This window comes from Scomber scombrus, chromosome 2 (genome assembly GCF_963691925.1).
Source record: "Scomber scombrus chromosome 2, fScoSco1.1, whole genome shotgun sequence".
Taxonomy (NCBI): domain Eukaryota; kingdom Metazoa; phylum Chordata; class Actinopteri; order Scombriformes; family Scombridae; genus Scomber; species Scomber scombrus.
In genome coordinates this window covers 9,807,647-9,830,773 of record NC_084971.1, presented here as the reverse complement: position 1 = coordinate 9,830,773, position 23,127 = coordinate 9,807,647, and the positions used below count along the sequence as shown (strand labels likewise).

Here is a 23,127-nt window from a genome sequence, read left to right as displayed (position 1 = left end):
TCTGGGATTTGCAGCTACAGCCTCACTTGCTCTGGTATGACCAGTATTTTTATGATGGCTAATGTTTGCGTCACTATGTCAGTTTGTTGACTTCAACTCTTGTCCTTGTGTTACTGTTACACTATGTCTTAACATGTTACAGATAAATATTTCAATGGTTTATCACAAAATACAACAAGAAACTGACTCAAGAGAATCATGGCAAATGAAGGGAAATTTGGTGCGTCATGAACCGGTAATTGCCATTTGTGGCGACTGTGGCTGCAAAGTTACATAGAGTCAGTTTAAAGTTACTTGTTACCTAAGAATCAGCAATACAGTCATCTGAGTTATTCACTGACATACTCTGACGTGTATTTTGAGAGTTATCAGATTATAAAGACATAATTAAAGGTGCAGTAAAGCTAAAATAAAGGCTACAGAAATTCTGGTTTGTGCACAATTGAGTTAAGCCTTTAAAATGTTATATATTTTTCTTTTTCACAAGTATCTGTAATTAATATCCACAAATGTTGAGGTCAATTGTGTTGCTCAATGCAGTGATGGATAGAGGGACCAAAGCCTGCTCATACACACAATACACAAGAAGCATGATTCACTTCTCCCTGACTGAGAGGTGACCCCCATCTGCCTCCCCCATCTCCCGCTCCAGATACCAGATGTTACAGTATGAGAGCACAGAAATAGGCCAGAGTCCAACACTGAGATAAGAAGGACAACACAACTCAACAGACTTTTACACACACACACACACACACACACACACACACACACACACACACACACACACACACACACACACACACGCACACACACACACACACACACACACACCCATACATACGTGCACACCCAACCACCCACACATTAACACACGTACCCGAACGTTGGAACCACACACAATCCCTTGAGGCCTCATAGCCTGTGACACCAGCCAAAACCAACAAAATGAACAGCGCATGTGCACACACACAAACGCACACACAGACATGCACACTCACACACACAGGATACAGCACTAAGGGGGGATGTTTTGTGTGATATGGTGAACAATGGGGTGCTGACGAATTCCTTTAAAAAGGTTTGACTGAAAACATGGAAACAAGGTCGGTTAGTGGTTCAGGGCTACAAGGAATTCATGCAGCTGTCAATCAATAACAACTTTATTAATCCTTCTTATTTGATCTGTTTAACCGCAATGCCACTCAGATAAAATCTACATGTGATTAAATGGAAGAGTCTATAATTTAACTTGGCTGCTACTTCCTTCTTCTTTCTTCTTTGCCACTGAAAGATGAACTGTGCAAACCACACACAGCAACAGTATGTTGCTATAAATGAATGATGCTAATATTACAAACAAGGATTCATGAGACCACTTTGGATGTATGCAGGATCTATTGGATAAAATACTGTAATGGCTGTGCAGTTAAATGTTTAATTTGGATTACTTCAACTGTAACTTGATCTTATCATCATGGGTGATTTTTGACAAAAGAGCACTGACAAAAGATATTATTTGCAAAGTGCTCAATGTAAATGTTGACTTATGGTGGGGCACTGGAACAATAACTATGCCTATTTGCATAAATATACCAAATCGAGAGTAGACAAGGCTAACAGGTTCTCATAAACATATATGCAATTATAATATACTCACACATGGTGACATAGTGACATAGTAACTAATAACTAAAGTAAAGAGTAAATAATAACTCAACAGACTTTTACACACACACACACACACACACACACACACACACACACACACACACACACACACACACACACACACACACACACACACACACACACACACACACACACACACACACACATTCCATAACAGTGTCCTCACAGGAGAGGGAAGAAACCCAATCCTGGTCCTCAAAGGAAAACAAACGGTGGTTCTGCCAAGCTGAACTATAAAGGAAAACTCCCTCCTTCCCTCCCCAACTCCCTCCTCCCTGTCAGGCCCGCCCCAGGTCCAGCACTATATCAGGAAGCTGCCTCCCTCCATCACACTCCACAGTCCTGCTACAGTCTACAGCTGTATAACAGTCCTTTCTCCTCGTCTCCTCTCTTGACCAGCAGACATTCACTCATCATGTCATACAGCTACAGCATGATCGGCGGTCCCAGTGTGATCACCAGACAGAGCCGCAGCTACACATCAAGTGCTGCCCCAAAGGCTCACAGCGTGTCAGGATTCAGCCTTAGGGGAGCCCCTCGCATCTCCTCTTCAAGCGTTCGCACCGTCTCCTCTGGATATGGTGGTGGATACGGTGGTGGATATGGTGGAGGTTATGGGTCTGGCAGTGGTGGATTCGACCTGTCCGGTGCCCTGGACCAAAGCAGCATCCACCTGAATGAGAAGGCCACCATGCAGAACCTGAACGACCGTCTGGCCTCCTACCTGGACAAGGTTCGCTCTCTGGAGGCAGCCAATGCCAAGCTGGAGAAGCAGATCAGAGAGTACTACGAGCTGAAGGGCCCTGCAGCAGAGAGGGACTACAGCAACTACTGGGCCATTATCAACGACCTGAAGGACAAGGTATTGTGGCTCCCAGGCTCAACCAGACAAGTCAATCGTTTGTATAACTGTTAATGATTATCAAGGGAGGGTTGTAAAAGGTTACACGCATTACAGGCATAACTAGAGTCTGCATGATATACTGAGCTTCTTAAAACCCCAAAATAAACAAGAGAGGTTATGTGCATGGGAGTATGATCCAGTGTTGCCAAATCAGATGTAGCTGTGGGACTTCAATGGGTGATGCTTCTGATACAGATGAGAAGTTAACTGATAAGTTATAACTTTATAACTAGTCTTTGCTACTGCATGGTACTGCAAAATTAACTGTTTTGTGTGACAGTGTGACTTTTGCCTTTTGACCAACTCCCGATGTTGTTTCTCGTTTAAGATCGGTGCCGCCACCATCGGCAATGCCAACATCCTCCTCCAGATTGACAACTCCAAACTGGCAGCTGATGACTTCAAAATCAAGTGAGTATGAATTTCCACTCAAGAGCTCTTCATCTTGTTTACACTGATAATTTAGGGATTGGGGTCAACTCACAATGATGTTCTCTACTCTCCAAACATATTAGATTCGAACATGAGCTGATGATGCGCCAGTCAGTCGAGGCTGACATCGCCAACCTGCGTCGCCTGCTGGATCAGACCACTCTGACCAAAGCTGACCTGGAGATGCAGATCGAGGGCCTGCAGGATGAACTGGCCTACCTCAAGAAGAATCACGCAGAGGTGCCTGATACACATCTTCTAGCTGTAGTCATTACTGTGCTTGCTATGACAACACTACCTTGCTCAATCACACCTATAGAAATGTTTAAAAAATGGTATTAATGGTGACTCCCCTCTCCATCCATGGGTGTTCAGGAGCTGGCAGCACTGCGTTCTCAGCTCACCGGCACAGTCAACGTGGAGGTTGATGCTGCACCCCAGCAAGACCTCAACAAAGTCATGGAGGAGATCCGCGCCCAGTATGAATCCATCACTGACAAACACCGTCGCGACCAGGAGTCCTGGTTTAATGAGAAGGTGAGAAGATTATCACATAAACAAAGGCGTCATAGTACACACTTTGCAAATCATTGGGTTTACTCCCTCAGGAGTCAAACCTGTAATTAAACATAATCTCAGTGACACTCTCAGTAAGTAATCACTATGACTTCTAACTGTGTATTTCTTGCTCTAGTCGGCATCCATATCCAAGGAGGTGGCGATCAGCACAGAAACAATCCAGACGTCCAAGACAGAGATAGGTGACCTGCGGCGCTCACTGCAGGGCCTGGAGATTGAGTTGCAGTCTCAGCTCAGCATGGTGAGTAAAGAAAAAAACCCCGAACCCAAACCATCTGTTCATGTCCCACTGATCTTGCCTTATATGAACACAATTCTCAGATCCCCGTCTTGTCAGAAGCAATGAAGAAAGAGAGGGTTGAGGGTACAGAGCAGAGGTGGGAGCGGTCAGAGAAGGAGGCTTTGTTGAAAGAATGAAGGGAGGGAGATAAAGAAGGGAGTGATGGTTGCTGTGGAGGAGAGAGGAGGAGGAAAACATTTCACAGACATCTGCTCAAATTCTGAGAGACATAAAAGAGCTTGGAGAAAGCTGAAGGAATGCTGAACTGGATGGCCCAAACTGTGTACTCCCATGGGTTATCTGTGCCCAGCTGGAGTTAATCATTCAACACTCCTGGGAGGAGCAGCCCATTGCTCCTGTGTAACACTGGGGGATCAGCCGAAATATGTGAAGGAAAGAATGAAAAACGTCATACATTCATCTCTGTGCAAATTATTATTTTGTAAAGGAATGGAAAATACTACTATGATCACATATATGCTTTTGTGTCTGACATATACAATCCAGGGTGTGGCAGGTGGATACTGAATTATCTGAACAGTCACACCACAGGCTACCACAATTAACAGGTTTGTCTTTTTGTGTTGCAATTCACATGCATGAACTCAGCTTATTTCGACTTTCTCTCTAACAGAAAGGTGCCCTGGAGAACACGTTGGCAGAGACAGATGCTCGTTACAGCGCCATGCTCGCCAGCTACCAGAACACAATCAACATGCTTGAAACAGATCTAGGCAATGTACGCGCCAGCATCGAACAGCAGGGCCAGGACTACAGGATGCTGCTGGACATCAAGACCAGGCTGGAGCAGGAGATCGCGACCTACAGGAGCCTGCTGGAAACAGAGGAGTCCAGGTAAATCTAGTTGTGGAGTGACACAGGCCACATAAAAACAAAATTCACACCTTTATTTGGAATAGTATGTACTCACTGTTATCTCTCTCTTCTCACTCTCTTTTAGGCCCATGAGTACAGGTAAGAGATATCTGTTTTAATGAGACATTACATAATGAAAGTGCAGTTAGTTTAATAAAAGCTTGAAGCACTACCATGACATTTTTTTCTCTTCTTTTTAACAGGGGGCTCTAAGACCACAATCACAACCACTGTGAAATCCAGCTAGGAGGTCCAACTGGCAGGACAAGCTGTTCTCAGACACATACACATACACACACACACACACACACACACACACACACACACACACACACACACACACACACACACACACACACACACACACACACACACACACACACACACACACACACACACACACACACACACACACACACACACACACACTCTGACTAAGGAAAGCTGTTACATGAGATAAGTGAAACTGTACTGAAAATACCTGAGTTGTGCTGATAAGGAAGCTCTTGTTTAAGTTTATGAAACAACCCAGAAGAAATGCTTGACTCTCTGTGAGTGTGTGAGTGTGTGTTTGTGTGTTCCGTCTGAAAAATAAAGTCTGCTGTTGCATACAAGTTCTGTTGTTTTGTGACTTTACTGGACTTTCAGAAAATCTGAGAGCCTGCTTCTTTTTTTCCATGACATCTCTCTGTTTATGCAGTTGTCATGGCAACTGAATTACATTCTGGGAGGTGGGGTATGGGCTTGTGGAAATCCATGTTACATAACAGCCCTTTTGTCAGGAAAGGGTGAACAATGGTTAAAAGCACCAGTGTGGAAAGCATTAGGAGTTTTAGGAGGAAAAAGAAAATTATGTTACACTTGATGCTCTCAAAACCGAATGACCCTGGATGTGTCCAGGTTTTTTTTTAAAACAAGACACACCCAAATGGTTGACTAATCTTTGCCCTGGAGGCTTTCAACAGTGTTACATGAAGTCCGTCTAACTCTGGTCACCTAGTAACAAGAACACACACGGCTCAGTGCAGAAACACTGACTGGGAAGGCAAACACTGACTGAAGGAACTAAGAGAGCCATTGTGGAAACAGGTGTTATCAGCAATGCACTTTGACCCCTTTTATGAGGACTGATTCATAGCAAACAAGCAATGTGCTGTCATGATATCGTGAAGGGTGGGGCTCTGTCGCTGCTGATGACTGTATGTATGTTTTGTGTGAAAGCGAGGATGGAAATTAGTATGTTCATGCGGTGTGTGTTTGTGTGTGGAAGAGTAACGTTATTTTTGTTCATTTCATTAGCATTGTCTTTCATCATCGGAATTGAGCTTTGGCAACTATCAGAGTTCATGCCAGTAAAGCCTGTTGAATTGAACTGGCAGACAGAGAGGAGCAGAGAGGGAGAGAGTGTTTGATCCCTTGCACACAGTCCAGAAGTAAGAGCAGCTGAATTATAGTGAAATCCTGTGAAGAGTTCATAATTCTCAAATGATGGTGTAATGTTATTTTTGGACGAGACAAGGATTATATAGAGGATCAAATTGCCAAATCCAACCCCCTGTGAGAAGCTTGACTCACCCATATTAGGTCCCATTTGGTTGCACATCAGCATTTCCTCAGCACTGTTATAATGATAGTTTATGAGAAAGCCCTTCCAGCACCATAATATTTCTCTCAAAGCAGTGTTAAAATATGTGGCTACAGCATCACTGACCTATAAAAGGTGAACAAGGAGCAATGCTGGATATAATAAGGCCTTGAATGGCAGGTCTTAATGACGTCTTGATCCATGACTCATTTCTTCATTCCGTCTTCACTTTTTCTTCATCAGTTTCATAGTTTTTCTGCAGGAGATATGGTGCAAACGCTAAAAAGCCTTCCAAAATGTACATTATAATAAATTCACTAATTTCAAGTACATCTTTTTAAACAATAGCCAGGGGCCCAAATGAACTTTGAAACTGTTTTTTGTTTTTTTTGTTTTTGTAAGCTGGAACCATCCTTCCTGTTCATACTGAGCATGAAAAGATATCCTCCACATGTGCTTACAAAGTAAGTGATAGGGGGACAAAATCAATCATCTCATTTTTAATAAAAATTTATTTTCAAGGGTTTTTTTTTCTGAAGATAATACGAGACTTCGGCCATTTCAGTAAGACAAATAAAGTGGACATCTTCCACCGTCTTCATGGACAGTGCTTTCCTCATGAGCTGCAGTGGAAGTATAGTGACATAAAGAGGGAATTTGGCAGTAAAAACACTGTAAAGTAAATTAAATTGATTAGACTAATTTGGATGACTGAAGCTGTATGTTAGCTTTCAATAAACGTTTAATAAACTCTTGCATGGAAAGAGGGCTGTGGATTTTGTCACTTACACTGAAAGTGCATTATGACGAGATAATTTAATGGCTGGCATGAACAGGAGCAAGCAAATCATGTCAGTGTTGATTAGGGTACCATACTGTTGCTTTAGGTCTCTGTTAGTTGTCAGTTTCACTTTGAGGACTAGACTAATAAGTGGAAACAGTCCAACACATCTACTCCTTGTAAAACCTAACCTTTTATACTTTTCTATTTCTATATTTCTATACAAAGAAATTAGATTTATCATACTAAGCTAACTGTCCACTGGGATAGATTAATGTTTAGCATGTAGCAGTGGTACAAATCTTTAAATGTAACTCTCTGCAAACAGTTCCTTTAATTACTCGCCAAACTGGAATGGTAGCCATTGTTGGGACTTAATCAAAAGTTCTGCAAAGCTACAGGGGAGGAGTTATCACCTTTCAATCATCCTAATTCAGAGGTAATAGGTAGGTAGGTGTTTAGTTTGCAACAAAGACAACTACCGGAGAGGTTGCAGTTCAACATGCATAAAATGGTGGATTTTAGATGCACCAGGACACCAATTTTCATTATGCAACAGACATGAGTTCATCAGTTTTATGAGAGACTGCTAAACCACCACAATGCCCATATATTTTGAAGTGGGTCTAGTTGGAGGATTTGCTTCATTTGGTGTTGGTGCCTCACCCTTGCATTTCAGCTGTAATCATAAATTAATAAACTGTCATTGCACATGAGTAAGATTTGGCTAGTGACATATTTAATAGGCCAAATAAAGAGTTGAGGACAGTCAAGCAAGAAAGATGACGCTCGGTAGTAATTAGGTTATTATTTGCTTGATCAGGCAGACTGTCTGCACGTGGCTGCACAAAGGAATATGATTGGAAGCGCTGTTATCAACAGTATTTTCTTCCTGTCATGGCTGTCTGCCACGCAAGACTGGCCTGAGGCTAGCAGAGAGTGAGCTCATGGGAGAAAAGAAAAGAAGATGTTACTCATTTGATGCCATGAAATACTTGGCATATTAAAAGAGTTCAATTCAATTAATTACAAGCTCATGGCTAAACCATGAAAGCCAGCATTGTTGTTAGGTTACTTTGATGCTTTATGTCTTGATATTGTCAAATCTTCCCACAATGTGTGCTACCCTTGTCCTACAGCTAAATCAGTTTGTGGCTATAAAAATGTGTTTACTGTATGTAGTGCAGCAAGCTTCAGAATTACATATTGTTTGTTGCCAACACTGTACGACAAATATGAAGCTACCGCCAGAAACCAGTTAGCTTAGCTTTGCACAAAGACTGGAAACTGGGGTTGTTCTATCCCTGTTTTTTGGACTGATTAAACAATGAGAAATAATGTGTTAAATAGTGAGCTGCTAATGGGCAGATGGACAGAGCCAGACCTTTTTAATTTTTTAAAAACATGTTTTAAGTGTTTGAATGCTAAGCTAATCTAATTGGTTGCTAGTTGTATGGTTTTATTAGCATACAGACGACAGTGGAAGTCTGTGAATCTTCTCATCTAACTCTCAGCAGGAAAGCAAATAATTGTAATTCCCAAAACTCTTCTTTATAGTATTAATCTAATTTAAAGTACTGATTGTTTGAATTAAAGGATACAAAGTTAAATCAGAAAAATTCCCCTTGAAATAAGCCTGCTGTACTTCATCAGGGAAATCACATTAAGCTTTTAAACTTCCATATCAGTGAAATGTTTAGTTAGGTATTAGTCACGTCCGCAGCAGTTAAACTGAAGGGTGACGTTGGTATCAGGGGGAATGTTTATGTCTCAGGGTCAAAAAGTCCATTAAAGGGTTGGGGGAGAGAAGGAACATTCTTCCCTCGGTTGGCGGACTCTATTCTGGATCAGTGTTAGGTTTGACACACAAGCTGAGAGGAATGCCTAACCTCTTTGCTAAAGGTCTCAGTCTCAGACACTGCATGGCATCAGACCTTGCTGTGAAAGTTTTCAAACTGTGCCTGAGCTGCATCGAGGCGTAGGAGCAGTTGAGAGGTAGACAGTGGAACACGACCAAATACTCTTCAGGGGCTTTCAGGCCCTGCCAAGCATGAGATAGATGTGATTTTTCATCCATTTGCATGGGTGTGAGTTTGATCCTCCTGTGCAAGCAAGAACAGTCACTGTCAGTCCATCCTGACCAGGAAAGTACCATCACTGTTGATGATACACCCCTCATGGGCTGAAACGTTTATGTTTAACAGGCAGGACTGGTTTGAAGAACCACACCCAACGTACAATTCTATAATGAAGACCAGGACAGACGTATGTCAGCAGGGCTTACAGTACTTATAGCGGCTTAGCAGCATTCTATACATTGCATACTATTATGAAAGAGTCAGCTTATAGCCTATATAGGATGAATTTCAAGCCTCTCATGAGCTTGGTGGATGTCTACTGGAACATACCCCAGCTCGGAGGAGAAACCCAAACTAAGATGTACTGTTGAAATCTCTATTAATGGACACAAAACCGAGTATGGAGGGAAAGAACTACAGATCAAAACCACTTAGAGGCAGAGTGAGGCACTTTTTCCTTACAAAACTGCTACTGACTGTAAACACCTATTATTACTCTGATTTTCCAAATTCTGTAGGTTTGTGTGAATGTGCCCCAAAGGCTCATAGTAAAACTCAACAAAAGTGTATTCATTCATCAGCTATAAAAAAGGCTTGAGTGTTAATAAACTTGTACTTTACCTAACACCTTAAAATGTTAGGAAGGGAAAAATGGCACAGCGTCAAGTGAAATACTCAAACTAAGTAATTCAATCATGGAAACTACAAATTAAATCAATTAAGACAAATACAATTACAGTATGTGCATATTGGCACTGCACAGTGATACAGCACATTGTGACTGATAGAGGGTCATTTTGGCCACAAATCAGCAACTGCCTTTTCTTTTAAAAGTAAATGCAATACTGACATCAAGTGCTGTTTCCTGTTATCTTCAGAAGGGCCATGCCACTTTGTCTTCAGGAGACTGGTTTTAATAACATTACATTTAGACTGTTAAGTTATTTTCAAACCCAGAGAAAAATATGTTGCACCTAGTGACAGCCAAAACCACACAGCTATTCATCATGCCTGAAATTAGCTCCATATATGCAGGCACTTGCCAAAATGAATCCTTGCATCATAAATCAGCAGTTTCTCAACATTTAGGAAATTCATATCAACTTTGTAAATATTTCAGTTTGAGGAAAACAAGAACATATTTGTGATGAAAGTTTAGGGACTCCAACATTTTAAAAATGTATTTGAGAACCTTTTGTTCATATCAAAAAAGACTAAACCCACCATGGATACTTGAGATTGTCAGTGCAAAGACTGACTTATGAAGGCTTCTTGCACACAGGTTTACATGTAGATGCTGCTTTACAGTGGTCTATCACACTCAACCTCAGGCTTATTTTAATACAGCTAACAAGAGCAATGATGATGGAAGACGGCTCCACAAAAGTGCACAAAAAGAACAAACTCTTAAATCAGTTGATCCTAAAGGTTGATCTCATTCATTCTGTTCTCTCCCAACAGATAAATGTGAAACACTGCAGAGCAAAACGCCTGAGTGCCTTTTTAGGACATGTCCTTTCTGTTACATAAAGTTCAGCCCTGAATGACCATGTTCAAGCTATGAAGCACTTCTGACCTACAGCTGTTTTCTAACATGGCAATGCTGCCACCTGCTGGACAGAAGCAGAGATCAAATTATCTTCAGTATTTAAACAATGGTTGCATTGTGAAAAAACCATCAATCCTGTACCATCTCAATCATTAAAAGACTGAAAAGAAATGTTACAACTGAAGCTGTTGGGATTTTAAATGAGGCAGTGTCACATTTTGAGGGTTAATATGTTTTTTTGTTTGTTTTGTTTTTAATGTTTGGTTAGTTTTAGCATGTAGCATTTTGTATCTACACACCTTATTCATTAACCAATAGTTTTTGTTCTGAAATTATAATCACATTTTTAGTGAAGGTTGTTTTGTTATTCAGGTTATTTTTCTCTCTTTATGCGATCTATCAAGAGTAAGAGCCCTTATACCTGTCTTGATTATTGATCCATTATCAAACTAGGCCTATCAATACACAAGATGTGTTGCACTACTTACTGTAGGTTCAGTGACTCAGTAGAAACCTGAATTAAATGTTAAGCAGATACAACATGAAAGTGGAAGTATCCCTACATAAGTATGTCCTCCCATGACCATAACACCTGCTTCCACAGTGGTTTGGACAACTTTCTTCAATTGCTCTGTTGTCTAAATTGCAACAAAGAATAAGCATAATATCACATCCAATTAAGCAAAAAAACAGAAAACCCTTTTAGCCCCTCAGTTGAGTTTGTTACAGTTCACACAAATAGGCATGTAACTTAATGTTTACAATAGAAAAATAAATACAGCTGACTGACCTAAAAACATGAGTAAGTGAATGTTGATAAAATGCAACATTAGAACTGAACAATTAATTGAAATTTTATCGAAATTGCAATATGTCCTACTGCTATTTTCAAATCACAGCGGACACAATACTGGTGACATTTGTGTCAAAACAGAATTTTAAATTAAATATTGTGCTGCAGAGATGTCCTGGCCTACACATCATATTCTACAGACTTAGGAAAAAAAATCTCAAAATCATTCATCCCTATTCAACATCTTGATTCAGATAGATTAATTAAAGCCATTCAATTATGTCACAAAACCTCACATTTTTCCTCTATTTTAAAACACTTGAATCACAGAAGACACGTCAAAGCAAATCCTTTATTATCACTTTAATTTTATAGGGGAACCACAAGTACTTTAAAAGAAGGTTATACAGCGCTGTACATTTGGGGAGCAGTACTGACAGACTTAATAGTCATATCTTCTCCCGTTAAATACTATTCATTTAAATGTTCTATAATCTTATAATGATACAGTGATACAATAAAAGCTTGTGTAACTGGTCCTGCAGCTTTTCTGATATGTCGATATCATTTTTGTTAGGACTGTTATTTCCTTGTCGTTTTTTTTTTCCAAAAAAGGAAAATAAAAGTTATGATCAAAAACCATACGACAGGCAGAAACTGCCAGGCTGTAATCCTGTATGACTCCCAATTCACTCACACAATAGAGAGAAAGAGAGACAGAGAAAAGGAGAAGGGGGAAAAAAAGAGATACAATTTTTCATATTCTGAAGGCTGGTCCATGGTGGATATGGACGTCAGTTCATAGCTAGATGCAGAGAAGCACAAGATATATTTTGCACTTTCTGCAACTTTGACTCTTACTCTGCCTGACCATCGACACCCTTGAAGGCTTACTTCCATAGCTGTGTGCTCAGAGTCTGGCCAGATCCAGAGGCGGCCCAACCACCCATAGCTGACGGAGGCTGACCGAAGGCCATCTGACCACCTGCACCGTTCAGAGCCAACCCTGACATCTGCTGGTTCACCTGGAGGCAACGAAAAGATCAGTATTAACACTAATAATCAGTAATAAATCATGGACTAAAACCCAAAATAGTCGACTTCTGGCCTCTACCCCATCCTAAAACTCCTATAAACTATATATTAACTTATAAACATCATCTACATGCTATTTTCCCTCTTCTTCAAAAGAGGTAAAAGTATGTAAAATCTGCTGTCAAAGTTGTCCTCTTTCTGCACCACTGCTACCTTTACACACAAAATTCACTCTCTTAAGTGTCTCATTTCTGCCCCCTAATGGTCAGGAATCAAATATTGCATATATTCACATATTGAATATACTGATCTAAAAAGTAAATAAACCCAGTTTTAAAATCCTGATTGAGCTGCCATCTTGTGGTTGCTGCAAGCTCTGTCCACACCCTACACAGTAGATCTTAACAATACACTATTATGCAATGCATCTTCACAGCCGGGTGTGGTCATAAGTGGAAAATGGCAGGTGATGTGTGTTTTTCTTGAAGTATATCAGATACACTCAGGCGTCTGAAAATCCTTCAAATCCAAGAATGACAAACACTGCTACTAACCCAACAACCATGTGATGAGGGGTCACATGTAGACAGTGCTTCTTAAATAGAGGCATTACTGCAGAAGAACAAGATTTAGTGTGAAGTCCCTTGTTAAATAAGCAAGTGCTATAATCTACATATTTTAATCTGATCCTCATACCTGACCCATGTTCCACTGAGCTTGCTGCCCTGGCTGGATGGCGTACATGCCCTGAGCCGGCACCATGCCAGCAGGCATCGCACCGCCCTGTGGTCCCATCATCCTGGGGGCCATGCCCATTACACCAGCGGCGGGCGCATTCCCCATGAAGCCATTAGGCATCGTCATCCCAACCATCATACCCGGGTTGGGCCCCATCATGGCCGCCCCGCTTTGAGCCATCATGGCACCCATGACAGTTGTAGGCGGCATGGCCGTGCCCATGCCAGGGAAAGCCTGGTAACCAGCAGGGGCCTGGACAGGAAACTGCATCTGAGAGGGGCCCATGAACATGCCAGCTGTGTGAGGAAAGAAGACAGAAAGAAGAATGTTAAGCTTACACATGTGATTTATAATCTAATATTTGAATGCATAATGTTGGGGAATTTCCAAATCAAGTTCATACTTTGTTGTATGCTTTTAAAGAGCCTGTAAGTGAATCAGGATTAGACATTAAGACAGATGTTGGGACTGTGTTGAGTAACAGAGGCAAGCATCCACTTGTTCCTTGTGTATTCAGTCTACTGATGTCAACACATCCCCACATCTTAGCAACGACGTGGTGAGTCAAATGTTACTCTAGTCAACAGAATGGCTGCCAGAACTAAAGAAATAAGATCTCTGTTGTCAAAAAAATGTGCTAACAGATGGACTAGGAGAGGTTTTATCTAAGAAGAGCAGACAGATGGGCTTTGGGTGTGTCCAACAACCATAGATATGGAGTATTTAAGCACAGAGCAATGAGGTTAGCTAGCAACACATAGCCAGTGCTCCTTCAGATAGGGTGGTGTACAGATATGGAATGCCAAAGTACACGTTATCAAGAGCTTGTTATCTTCAGAAAGTTTTAAAGAGAAACTGGAGTCACATTTAATTAATGTTGTTGGATTATTTTCTTGATGTTACATATGCATTTTTTTTCTTTTCCCTGTATAGTGTTTTATGCGTTTCTGGTTGTCATTTATTTTTGTTGCTTTTGATACTTTCAAAGTTACGTTAGCTTAGTTCCCCCCCCCCCCCCCCCCCCCTTTTCTGTAAATAATAGTTTTTCTTCTTAATTGTGTACTATGCACGATTTAAAAAAAAACAAAAACCCAATGCATAGATTCATACAAAAATAATTCCTCTTAATCATCACTTATTAACCACTAGAGGTGTGTGGTGGTATCTACAGACTCTGCCCTCTACCTGTATTTTCATTTGCTGGGTTAGCAACATTTCTGGACGTCAACCTTTGGGTAGTGGTTGTGTAGCCCCCAGCCTATAACAGCATGCAGGGTGTGAGGTCAGGCTCATAGTATATCAACCAGGTTACACACACGCACAGCAGAGAGGCATGGTTGTGCAGCTTTGTGGGCGTGTTTTATTTGTGTTGTAGAAGATAACTGCTAAGAAACAATCATAAATGGCTTTGTTCTCACTATTCTGCTCCCTCTCTTCATTCACTCTCTAGCTTGCTTGACTGCTGCTGCTCTCCCTGTATCTGGTGTTGTTGAGCTGTGGAGGAGGGGCCAACTTTGACTGCTGTGTTTACAAACAGCAACCAACAAATCCTGCAAAGAGTGCCTTTAAGCTTCTCTCGTTAACCTTTAGGGACCCAACAGAGATCTGGTTTTGTTTTTTTCTTAGGGAGGGACAGGGGATCTTCAGGGGGAGACAAAAGGTCATGTGTACATGCCACATTAAAGTTGTGTACATCATCTGAAAGCTGGGAACCTGAAGATTAATTCAAGATGTGTGTCATTTTTTCTATTCATAAATCTGTGATAAACATTGTGTTTTGGTAATATGCCAATTCAAATTGCGAAAGTTTACAGTGTATAAGGGTTTAGCACATTATGACTGACATTCCCATGCTCAGTTATGTCTCATAAGTTGTTGCAGCAATTCTAGGGTTGATACCATTTGTTAAACAGATATGGTGCAAAATTTAATCATTTCAGACCACGTGAGAAATGAAAAAATGGTCAAACATCCCTCCAAAATACTAAATGAAGACACAAAGACCTTGAGGAACACCATAGGTAAATTCATGCCGTGATTTGGTATCCAAGACTTTTGATATTTGAAGATTTCTGTAAGAATTGCAGTTTTAAGCGATTAGATGGTGAGTACCAGAAATCCCTTATTATCAATATGCTTTGGAAAACCATACATCCTCTGAAGGCCTGAGGTCTCTAGCTTGTGGTTGTAAAGTTTCATGAGGTTGTGAGGATCTTAGAGGTCATACAATGAGATCAAGTTTCAAAAAATGGTTTCACTACAATGAAATGGCTACTATGAGGACTACCATCATCGCACATAAATACAATGTGGCTCATTGAATCCACAAGAGTCTCTGCTTTCTAGCCATAGGGAATTAATGCAAATCCAAGACTATTTAGGGACCCCAGTGTGCAGAAATATTCAAATACACAATTTTTGAATAGGGGAAAATTAGGAAACATTTGTACTGCATTACCAAAAACTGCATGGAATTAGCATGAAGTTGGCGTATCTCTAAAGGGGGAGACTTGTGGGTAACATGACATGTTTGCTAATCAGTGCTTGAGGTTGTCTAGTTTCATATAATCCCAATATATTTACTATAACTTTAAAACTAAGACCAAAGCGACTGATGTCCTCGCAGGACCATGAGGGTTAAATGAAAAAAGTAACACAAACTCATTACATCATAATAACAGGATAAACTTCTAACTGTCTAAACATTAGGACCCTTACTAGCAGGAGCCTGCTGGGACATGCTGTTAGTTCCATACAGGGACAGGATGGAGTCCTTGGACAGTGGCTTCTTGGCACTGTCCTCCGTCTTAGTGGTGCTACTGCTGTCACTGAACAAGTCGAGGTCTCCCTGTCCTGACCCTGAGCTGGCTCCTGCTCCTGCTGCTGGAGCTTGTGTTGGGGTGCTGGCCACGTTACTGGAGCTCACCTGGAAGGAGGAAAATGACCCAGAGATTTAGAGGACACACTGATGAAGAAAAAGTATGAAGAGATAGCTGACTCATTTTTAGGCAAAATAAGTAGTGAAATGATTGATAGAGAAGCCATATCATACTTAATTTTGGACTGTCAATTTGATTGATACTGGAGCAGTGAGGTAATTTAGGACAGAGGCAAATTGATGATGTTTCTGCTTCTCTTTCATTTGGTTTCAATGCCTCTCTGTATTGGTATCACTGTCATGTGGGCTGTTGATGCTGATCATAAGTCTTTTTTCTTTTCTTCTTTTTTTACTCCACACTTAATTTCAGCTTTTTTAACTAGTCAACCATTACTGTCAAGCTTTGATAAGCAATATTCTGCTGAGAAAGGAGATTTCTTGCTCGGTTTTACCTGAGAAAACTGAGCTGCTGATGTGGACGCGGGGAGGGGGTTGGATACCATGGGGCCGAATATATCCAGGTCATTGTTGTTCTGGCTTGTGCTCGTGCTACCATTGTTAGTTGATGCAGCTGCCGGTGCGTCTGGGACAGAAAGGTGAACAAACTGGTTTTACAGGTTGAAAAGAAGCTTCTGCAGTTAGAGAAACAACACTGAGAGACTTTTAACAGGATTTAGAATATCTAGCTGGTTGTTTACCAGCATGAGGTTCCCTCAATTTCATTGAAAACATATGAGAAATCTCAAATAATCTTCGTACATCATTTAACTGCTGTGGAAAATGTTTAACAAACTGATCTTATATTTGCTAAAGTGAAAATATTTATTCTGCAATTCACCTCCACTGCTCACCTGCCCACACAGTGAGAATAACTGTTAATATATTAATATAATAAAAAAGAATCATCTTATCCTTATTGGCTCACTGACCACAGAGCAAACATAACAGTAAACATGCCAATTCCCCTCTAAGCCAATTGGTGATCTTTTTAAACTGTTAATGAAAACGTTGTTGTGATGTAATCAAGTATCAATATCCAATCACTGTCTGATCTATCTCATTAAATAAATAGATGGACCAGTATTCTAGCAAATGGACAGATTATCAGGTGGAGTTCTACCCAAATGTTTGAATACTAACAAAAGAGCACAATTTTCTATACATGTAGACACAAATAACTGTTATTCATACACGGAAAGAACTACTGCAAGTAATCCAGCAACAAACCTCGCCTTTAAAACCAAAATTATCTCTTTAGGAGGTGGGCAATATGGCCTTAAAGTGATTTCCCATTTCTCCACATTTTTGGGATGCCTGTGTAAACGCGATCAGGTGTTGCCTCTTTTCATGGTGTATCAAACTATCCCCTGTCCATCCACATCTAACCGCTTCACTGCATTTTATTTTTACTGTTTGTCCTTTGTACTGAGCCTCCCAAAATGTCCAAAACCTTTTTAATGTAGAATCAACCATTAAAATAAAACCAGAAGTTACGAGTCAGCCCCCGACCACGGTGAGTCAACAGCGAGAGCGCTTCCTCAAGCTGCCTCACAAAAAAGCTTTGTAGTGGTTCACAAAGTCTGTAAAGCAGCAGGGGGAATTTTATACTTTCCTTTTAACAGGAACTTAAAAGAAGAACAGACTTTCTTACAGCTGCATGCTGCTGCCTGTTAGCTGAAAGCAACAGGAGTAAACAGTCATAGAGCCTCCTTTGTTACACGGATGCTACAAGATGAACAGCAAGCTGTTAAAAGGTGACGGTTCTTCTCTGAGCTGCTGTTTGATCTATACGCGCTGAGCCAATCGGTTTACAGTGACGACACAACTCAGCTGAGAAAGGAGACGGTCAGAGTTTGAAGCAGGATCACAACATGTCAGTCCACTACAGTTAGCTCCTGCTGTGAGGGTACATAACATGACACAGCTCAAACATGCTACACCAAGCCAGAGTTCAAATGGAAACCTGCACCCATTATATATACAATAAAATGATTATATACTGTGGTTCCTAATGCCATATAAGTATAAAATAACAGTGTGAAATATCTTAAGCTTAATCAAAACTTATTTAGCCTGATTCCATAAACAATATCTCAGTTTTAGTCAGCAGATTTTTAAGGCATTTTGTTTTTGACATTTTTGCTGTTTCGTATGTTACTGGAGAATAATACTCACCAAGGCCTAGTAGGTTCACAGAGGGTTCTGAAGTCTTAGCTGGGCTGATTTTGGGTACTGGCTTCGACTCTTCACTCTTTAAAAGAAGTGAAGTAGTTGTAATGAGGACACGGGTGGAAAAACAACGCTGAGGAGCATGTTTACACAGCTCTATTAATGAAGGAATGTATGTGTGATACTTACCTTGGTGTAGGATGACACCTTGCTCCCTCTGTCTGGCTCCCTCTCTTTCTTACTATCTTTTGGCTGAAAAAAACAAAAAAAGTCAGCTTGAGTACACAGAAAAATGTACACCGGTTGAAACCAGTTTACATTGAAGGTGTGTACACTTATTCACTGAAAAAACCTCAAAGTGAACAGTAGGTATATATTAACAGAAGATGAAGTGAAACATACACTGCTTCCATTGGTCACATTCTTGCTGTAGTATTTCTTCTTCTCATATTTATCCCTGATGAAGAATTCCACTGCTCTGAGATCAGAGTTAAGGGTTAAAAAGGCAACAGGCAGGCCACAAATGATTGACTATATATACACAGTATGGCACTTTGAAGTGACTGTGTGTGCTTATAGTGAAGGATACTGGTCTGTTTGAGGTCTTCTGAAGTTTTCTGGAAGGTTGGCCTCATAAAGCTGCCTGGCATTGGTGTTACCCATGTCCTGCATACTCTGAGAAAAAGAAACACAAAGGGGTAAACACAAGACAGAAACGGTTCATATAAGTTATGATGATTGACTACTCATCCTGTAAAAACAGTCTGTGGTGTGAGTGCAGGTTTTTCTGTGTATGAGAAAATAATTCCAATGATGTGATACAGGTTATCTTGGTTTGGATTTAAGAGCTTGAGTCTGTGATACAATCTGGGGGTGTGTAGTTTGTGACAGGTGGGCGTCTACCACGCATCACATCATATGGGCTAGGGGGGTTAAAGATGGGAAAGACTGCTTGAGCTGGGAGCATTCATGTCATCAGACAACTCCACCCAATTTTGAGATCATTGAGTTGGTCATGTGAGGGTTTAAAATACAATGCACTGAAGTCTCTCTCCACTTACAAATGTGTTCTTAGTGTTATTTCAGTTGGATGTTTGAGCTTCACTGTGCACAATGATGTATATGCAGATTTTGACACTAGAAGACTGTTGAAAGTGGAAATTTCTCTGTGATCACTGAAAATCTGATTTGAAGGGGTGGGTCTACAAGGAGGATTTTGTGACATAACAACTAGTTGAAAGCCAACTGTAGTCAAATTAGCACTTTTCCCAAGTATAATGTGGAAACCTGAAAAGTCAGACACATCTTGTGCGTAGAAGCTAAACCTTTGAAACAAACACTATTTGCATATTCATAGATTCCAAGGAAGGAGAAGAACTAGATGCACATTTAAGAATATATAATACATAATTTAACTGCAAAACCCATATCAGTGGTACCATACTTGAAGCAGAGTATTTAGAAAAGCCTCAAACGTGTCTGAAAAGGATCTTTAACAACAAAGCAGAACATCCATGCATTTTGTGTTTTTAAATACATTGGCTGCCAGACCCGGGCTGATGTGTGACATCAATGTTTGTCAAAACGTTCCAGCACTTACGTATTAAAAAGTTGCAAGTCAGATATATTGGAGGTTTCAGAAAAATGTTCCTGGTTGTAATTATGACTCAAATGTTCAAGTGAGCAGTAATTTTTTTTCAAAAAAGTTGAAAACTAGTCATTATGGTAACTTCCATGGGACTACATAATGATATATGAATGCAGCATACTGAAATACCCGGTCAAGTTGCATTATGGGAATTGTAGATGTAACAATTTGGAAGCTTGACCTATATTAGGGATTAAAAGTCAGGATATCTCAGCCTCTGCTGCACAGAATTGAACTGTTCTGGTTTTCATCCATCTCTCCCCAATTCATCAACTTTAATGAGATGCAATGCTAAATTATTGGGAGTGCCCTTTAAAAAGGGGAACGGAAATTTACAATATTGCCACAGCTGTATGGGATTAAGAGGAAAAGAATGGTGGTCAATATAGGATATATGTGAACATGTAAAAGGATGCAATGGAAGACTTTGCAATGATGATTCCTCAAAAATACTTAAATGACTTAAGGACTGAGGTGATAAAAGGCAGGACATGATGAGTCATTTTCAGCAAATAAAACAAAGTATATCAGCTAGAAAACTGTACCTGGATTTGTTCTGAGGTCCATTGGTCCAGGTTGACTGATTTGACCCTGGATATGTGTACACCCAGGTTCCTGTGGATGCCAGCACACCGGATGCAGATAAAAACTCCCAGATTCCAGGATGCCCATCTTGGGCCTGATAAAGAAAAAAAAGCATTGTGATTTAAAAAATGAAGAGATGTCTGAAGAAAAAACAAACATGCACCATCTTGTAGCGACTTAAAAGTGCCAAGAACAGGCTCTGCGTTCCTTACTAATGAGCTCACATGAAAGTGAAAGCCAGTTTGCCCTACGTCTCTAAATGCTTGTAAAAAAAAAAACCAAAAAAACAAAACAACATGCAGCTGAGCTGGAGGTGTTACAGTTCAACTGGTGTTTCTATTACTGGTGATATCTGTGTGCATGAAGCTGTGGTTATGATGGTGATCTCATGACTCAAAAGGAGAGGACTAGGACTAAACAGTGCTAGTTCAAAAAACTGCAAACGTCAATACATTTTTCTCATTGTCTCATTACATGCATCTCATACTTGGCTGGAATGCAGCAAGGAGCGAGCTGGAGGCAACTTTTGCAAAGTGCGATGCGTCCAGATTAGCTGGTGATTCATCTGTCATCGATCCTGTTTCGTATGAAAGTCTACAGACGTTTATTCCCCTAACCACAATATTCTACACTATTCAGCACACACATTCATCCGAATTATACAGAACTGCCAACATTCATTTCGTAAAAAGGAACTGAAATTAGATCACCTGTCAATGAATACACTTAAACTCAATCACTACTGATCAGTAGTGTTGCCGTTCCATATATCATGTAACATTACTGGGTGTCTACTATGTAAACAACAAAGTTGTGCTTCATATTTGAGCTAGAATTTGGTCGTACTGTTAATGCATATATGTAGATGTGGCACCATTAGTGTTATATTTTCCTTTATATCTTTAAGCTAGAGCGTGCGTGTTGCCTGTGCTGTTATGGTAACTATTTGATGGGTTTCAATGATGCGAGATGTAAAAGGCAGCCAGTATTGCTGGTAAAGCTATGTAGAATGTATTATTCTTAGGACATTTTTGCCCTAATGGAACAAGTAGGCAGTGGAGAGACAGACAAGAAACAAGAGTCCTAGGTTGGAGTCATACCAGAGAAATTACAGTTTTGTGGCATGTGCAGTGACCATAAAGTGATGTGAATCTAGTATTATATTGTTTAGTTATATATAATACCATAATTCACTCTAGACTAAGGTGACCAAGTTCACACCAATGTTTTTAGAGCATTCAGGTTTTATTACTATAAAGCATCTTATGTTAATATCACAGTTTGCAATGGGATTTTTAGTTGAATGTCTCCTGTTGCCTCAATGTATCCATTATTGACTTTTTAAGGCGTCAGTGTTGATATCATATGTTACAACGTTCAGCCGTCTGGTGGGTCGGTTCAGTGTATTTTTGTTGACACCAAAATGACTGTTCAAGTAAAGCGTTTCTATTGTAATGTATCAAAAGACACCGAGAAGAGAGAGTGATAGAGAAATACATCCAAATGGGCGAAATGTATTGTTTATTCATTTTTATTTCCTGGTTAGTCGATAAGCCACGCCTACGATACATTGTCCTCACGCACTCAGCGGTTAAAGTGTAGCAGAGGTAGAGCTTAATGTAGATTTAGAGAAGTTAGCTTGCTAGTTAGCCACTTTGTTTAGCTTGAGGGGAAGAGATGTCAGCTGACACCCCAGCGAGCTAGCTTAGCTTAGCTTAGCTGAGCCAACGCAGATTCTACATAAACACCATTGATTGTGAGTGAAACTGTGAACTTGGTGTTGTTAAAAAAGGGGAGAAATATCCGTCAGTGTGAGTGTTGTACCTTTCGCCTCGCAGTCGGCGCAGTACTTGTTGTCTTCCTCCCTGAGCATTTTGGACAGGATGGCCTGGTGCTGCTCGTTGAGTTTCTGGGCCTTCTCTCTCTCCGAGCGGGTCGTCATATTCACGGCTTAAGCTGGACTTACTTAATAAAAAAAGAACTGTACTTTAATCAGTCGACAAGCGAAAGAAGTTTCTGATAAAAGATCATAATCAGAGGAGCGAGCGCCTCCGAGTGGGATCTGAAAACACCCGGAACCGGAATCCCTTCTCCGCCCACAGGGATTGTAGCGCTGACGCGGCGGCCGCACCGGATTGGACGACACGCTCTTACGTCACACGACGTCAGAACATCTCCTTCTGCTTTTGAGTTAACTTTTAACTGTGTCACGATTTATTGCCAATCATATTTACCCTCATTTTTTTATTACTTTTGAAGCATGTTTTGTTTGGATTCAATTAATCTCCGCTGGCACTTCTGTTTTATTCATTTGCTTACAACTGTACAGACAAAAAAGCTGTAACCACTGTAAGCTTTACAAGATGTTTGACTATTATTTATTTATGATTTTTAAATTACATTTTTATTGTTATATTACAACCTGTAGGCCCCATGACAAATTAAGAATAAAAATAAGTCAGTCTGTCAACTTTTTCAAGAAGACATAATAAGCACACCCTCTGCTTTATCATCAGTCCACATTT

The 23,127-nt window shown here is 40.5% G+C and overlaps 2 protein-coding genes across 2 annotated transcripts; one reads left to right on the top strand and one right to left on the bottom strand.

Moving 5' to 3' along the window:
- Nucleotides 1–1,022: 1,022 nt before the first annotated feature.
- Nucleotides 1,023–5,377, top strand: krt94 (keratin 94). Its single transcript, XM_062441533.1, has 9 exons — nt 1,023–1,106; nt 2,095–2,554; nt 2,925–3,007; nt 3,112–3,268; nt 3,404–3,565; nt 3,723–3,848; nt 4,522–4,742; nt 4,849–4,862; nt 4,967–5,377. The coding sequence occupies exons 1-9, from the start codon at nt 1,096–1,098 to the stop codon at nt 5,008–5,010; spliced, it is 1,278 nt and encodes a 425-aa protein (XP_062297517.1). The 5' UTR covers nt 1,023–1,095; the 3' UTR covers nt 5,011–5,377.
- Nucleotides 5,378–11,893: 6,516 nt separating this feature from the next.
- On the bottom strand, nt 11,894–22,680 carry LOC133997709 (stromal membrane-associated protein 1-like). Its single transcript, XM_062437404.1, has 10 exons — nt 22,427–22,680; nt 20,563–20,696; nt 18,959–19,044; nt 18,772–18,847; nt 18,559–18,621; nt 18,376–18,451; nt 16,653–16,783; nt 16,041–16,248; nt 13,281–13,618; nt 11,894–12,574 (listed from the first exon to the last, which is right to left on the bottom strand). Exons 1-10 carry the CDS (start codon nt 22,542–22,544, stop codon nt 12,440–12,442), a joined length of 1,365 nt encoding a protein of 454 aa, XP_062293388.1. The 5' UTR covers nt 22,545–22,680; the 3' UTR covers nt 11,894–12,439.
- Nucleotides 22,681–23,127: the final 447 nt, after the last annotated feature.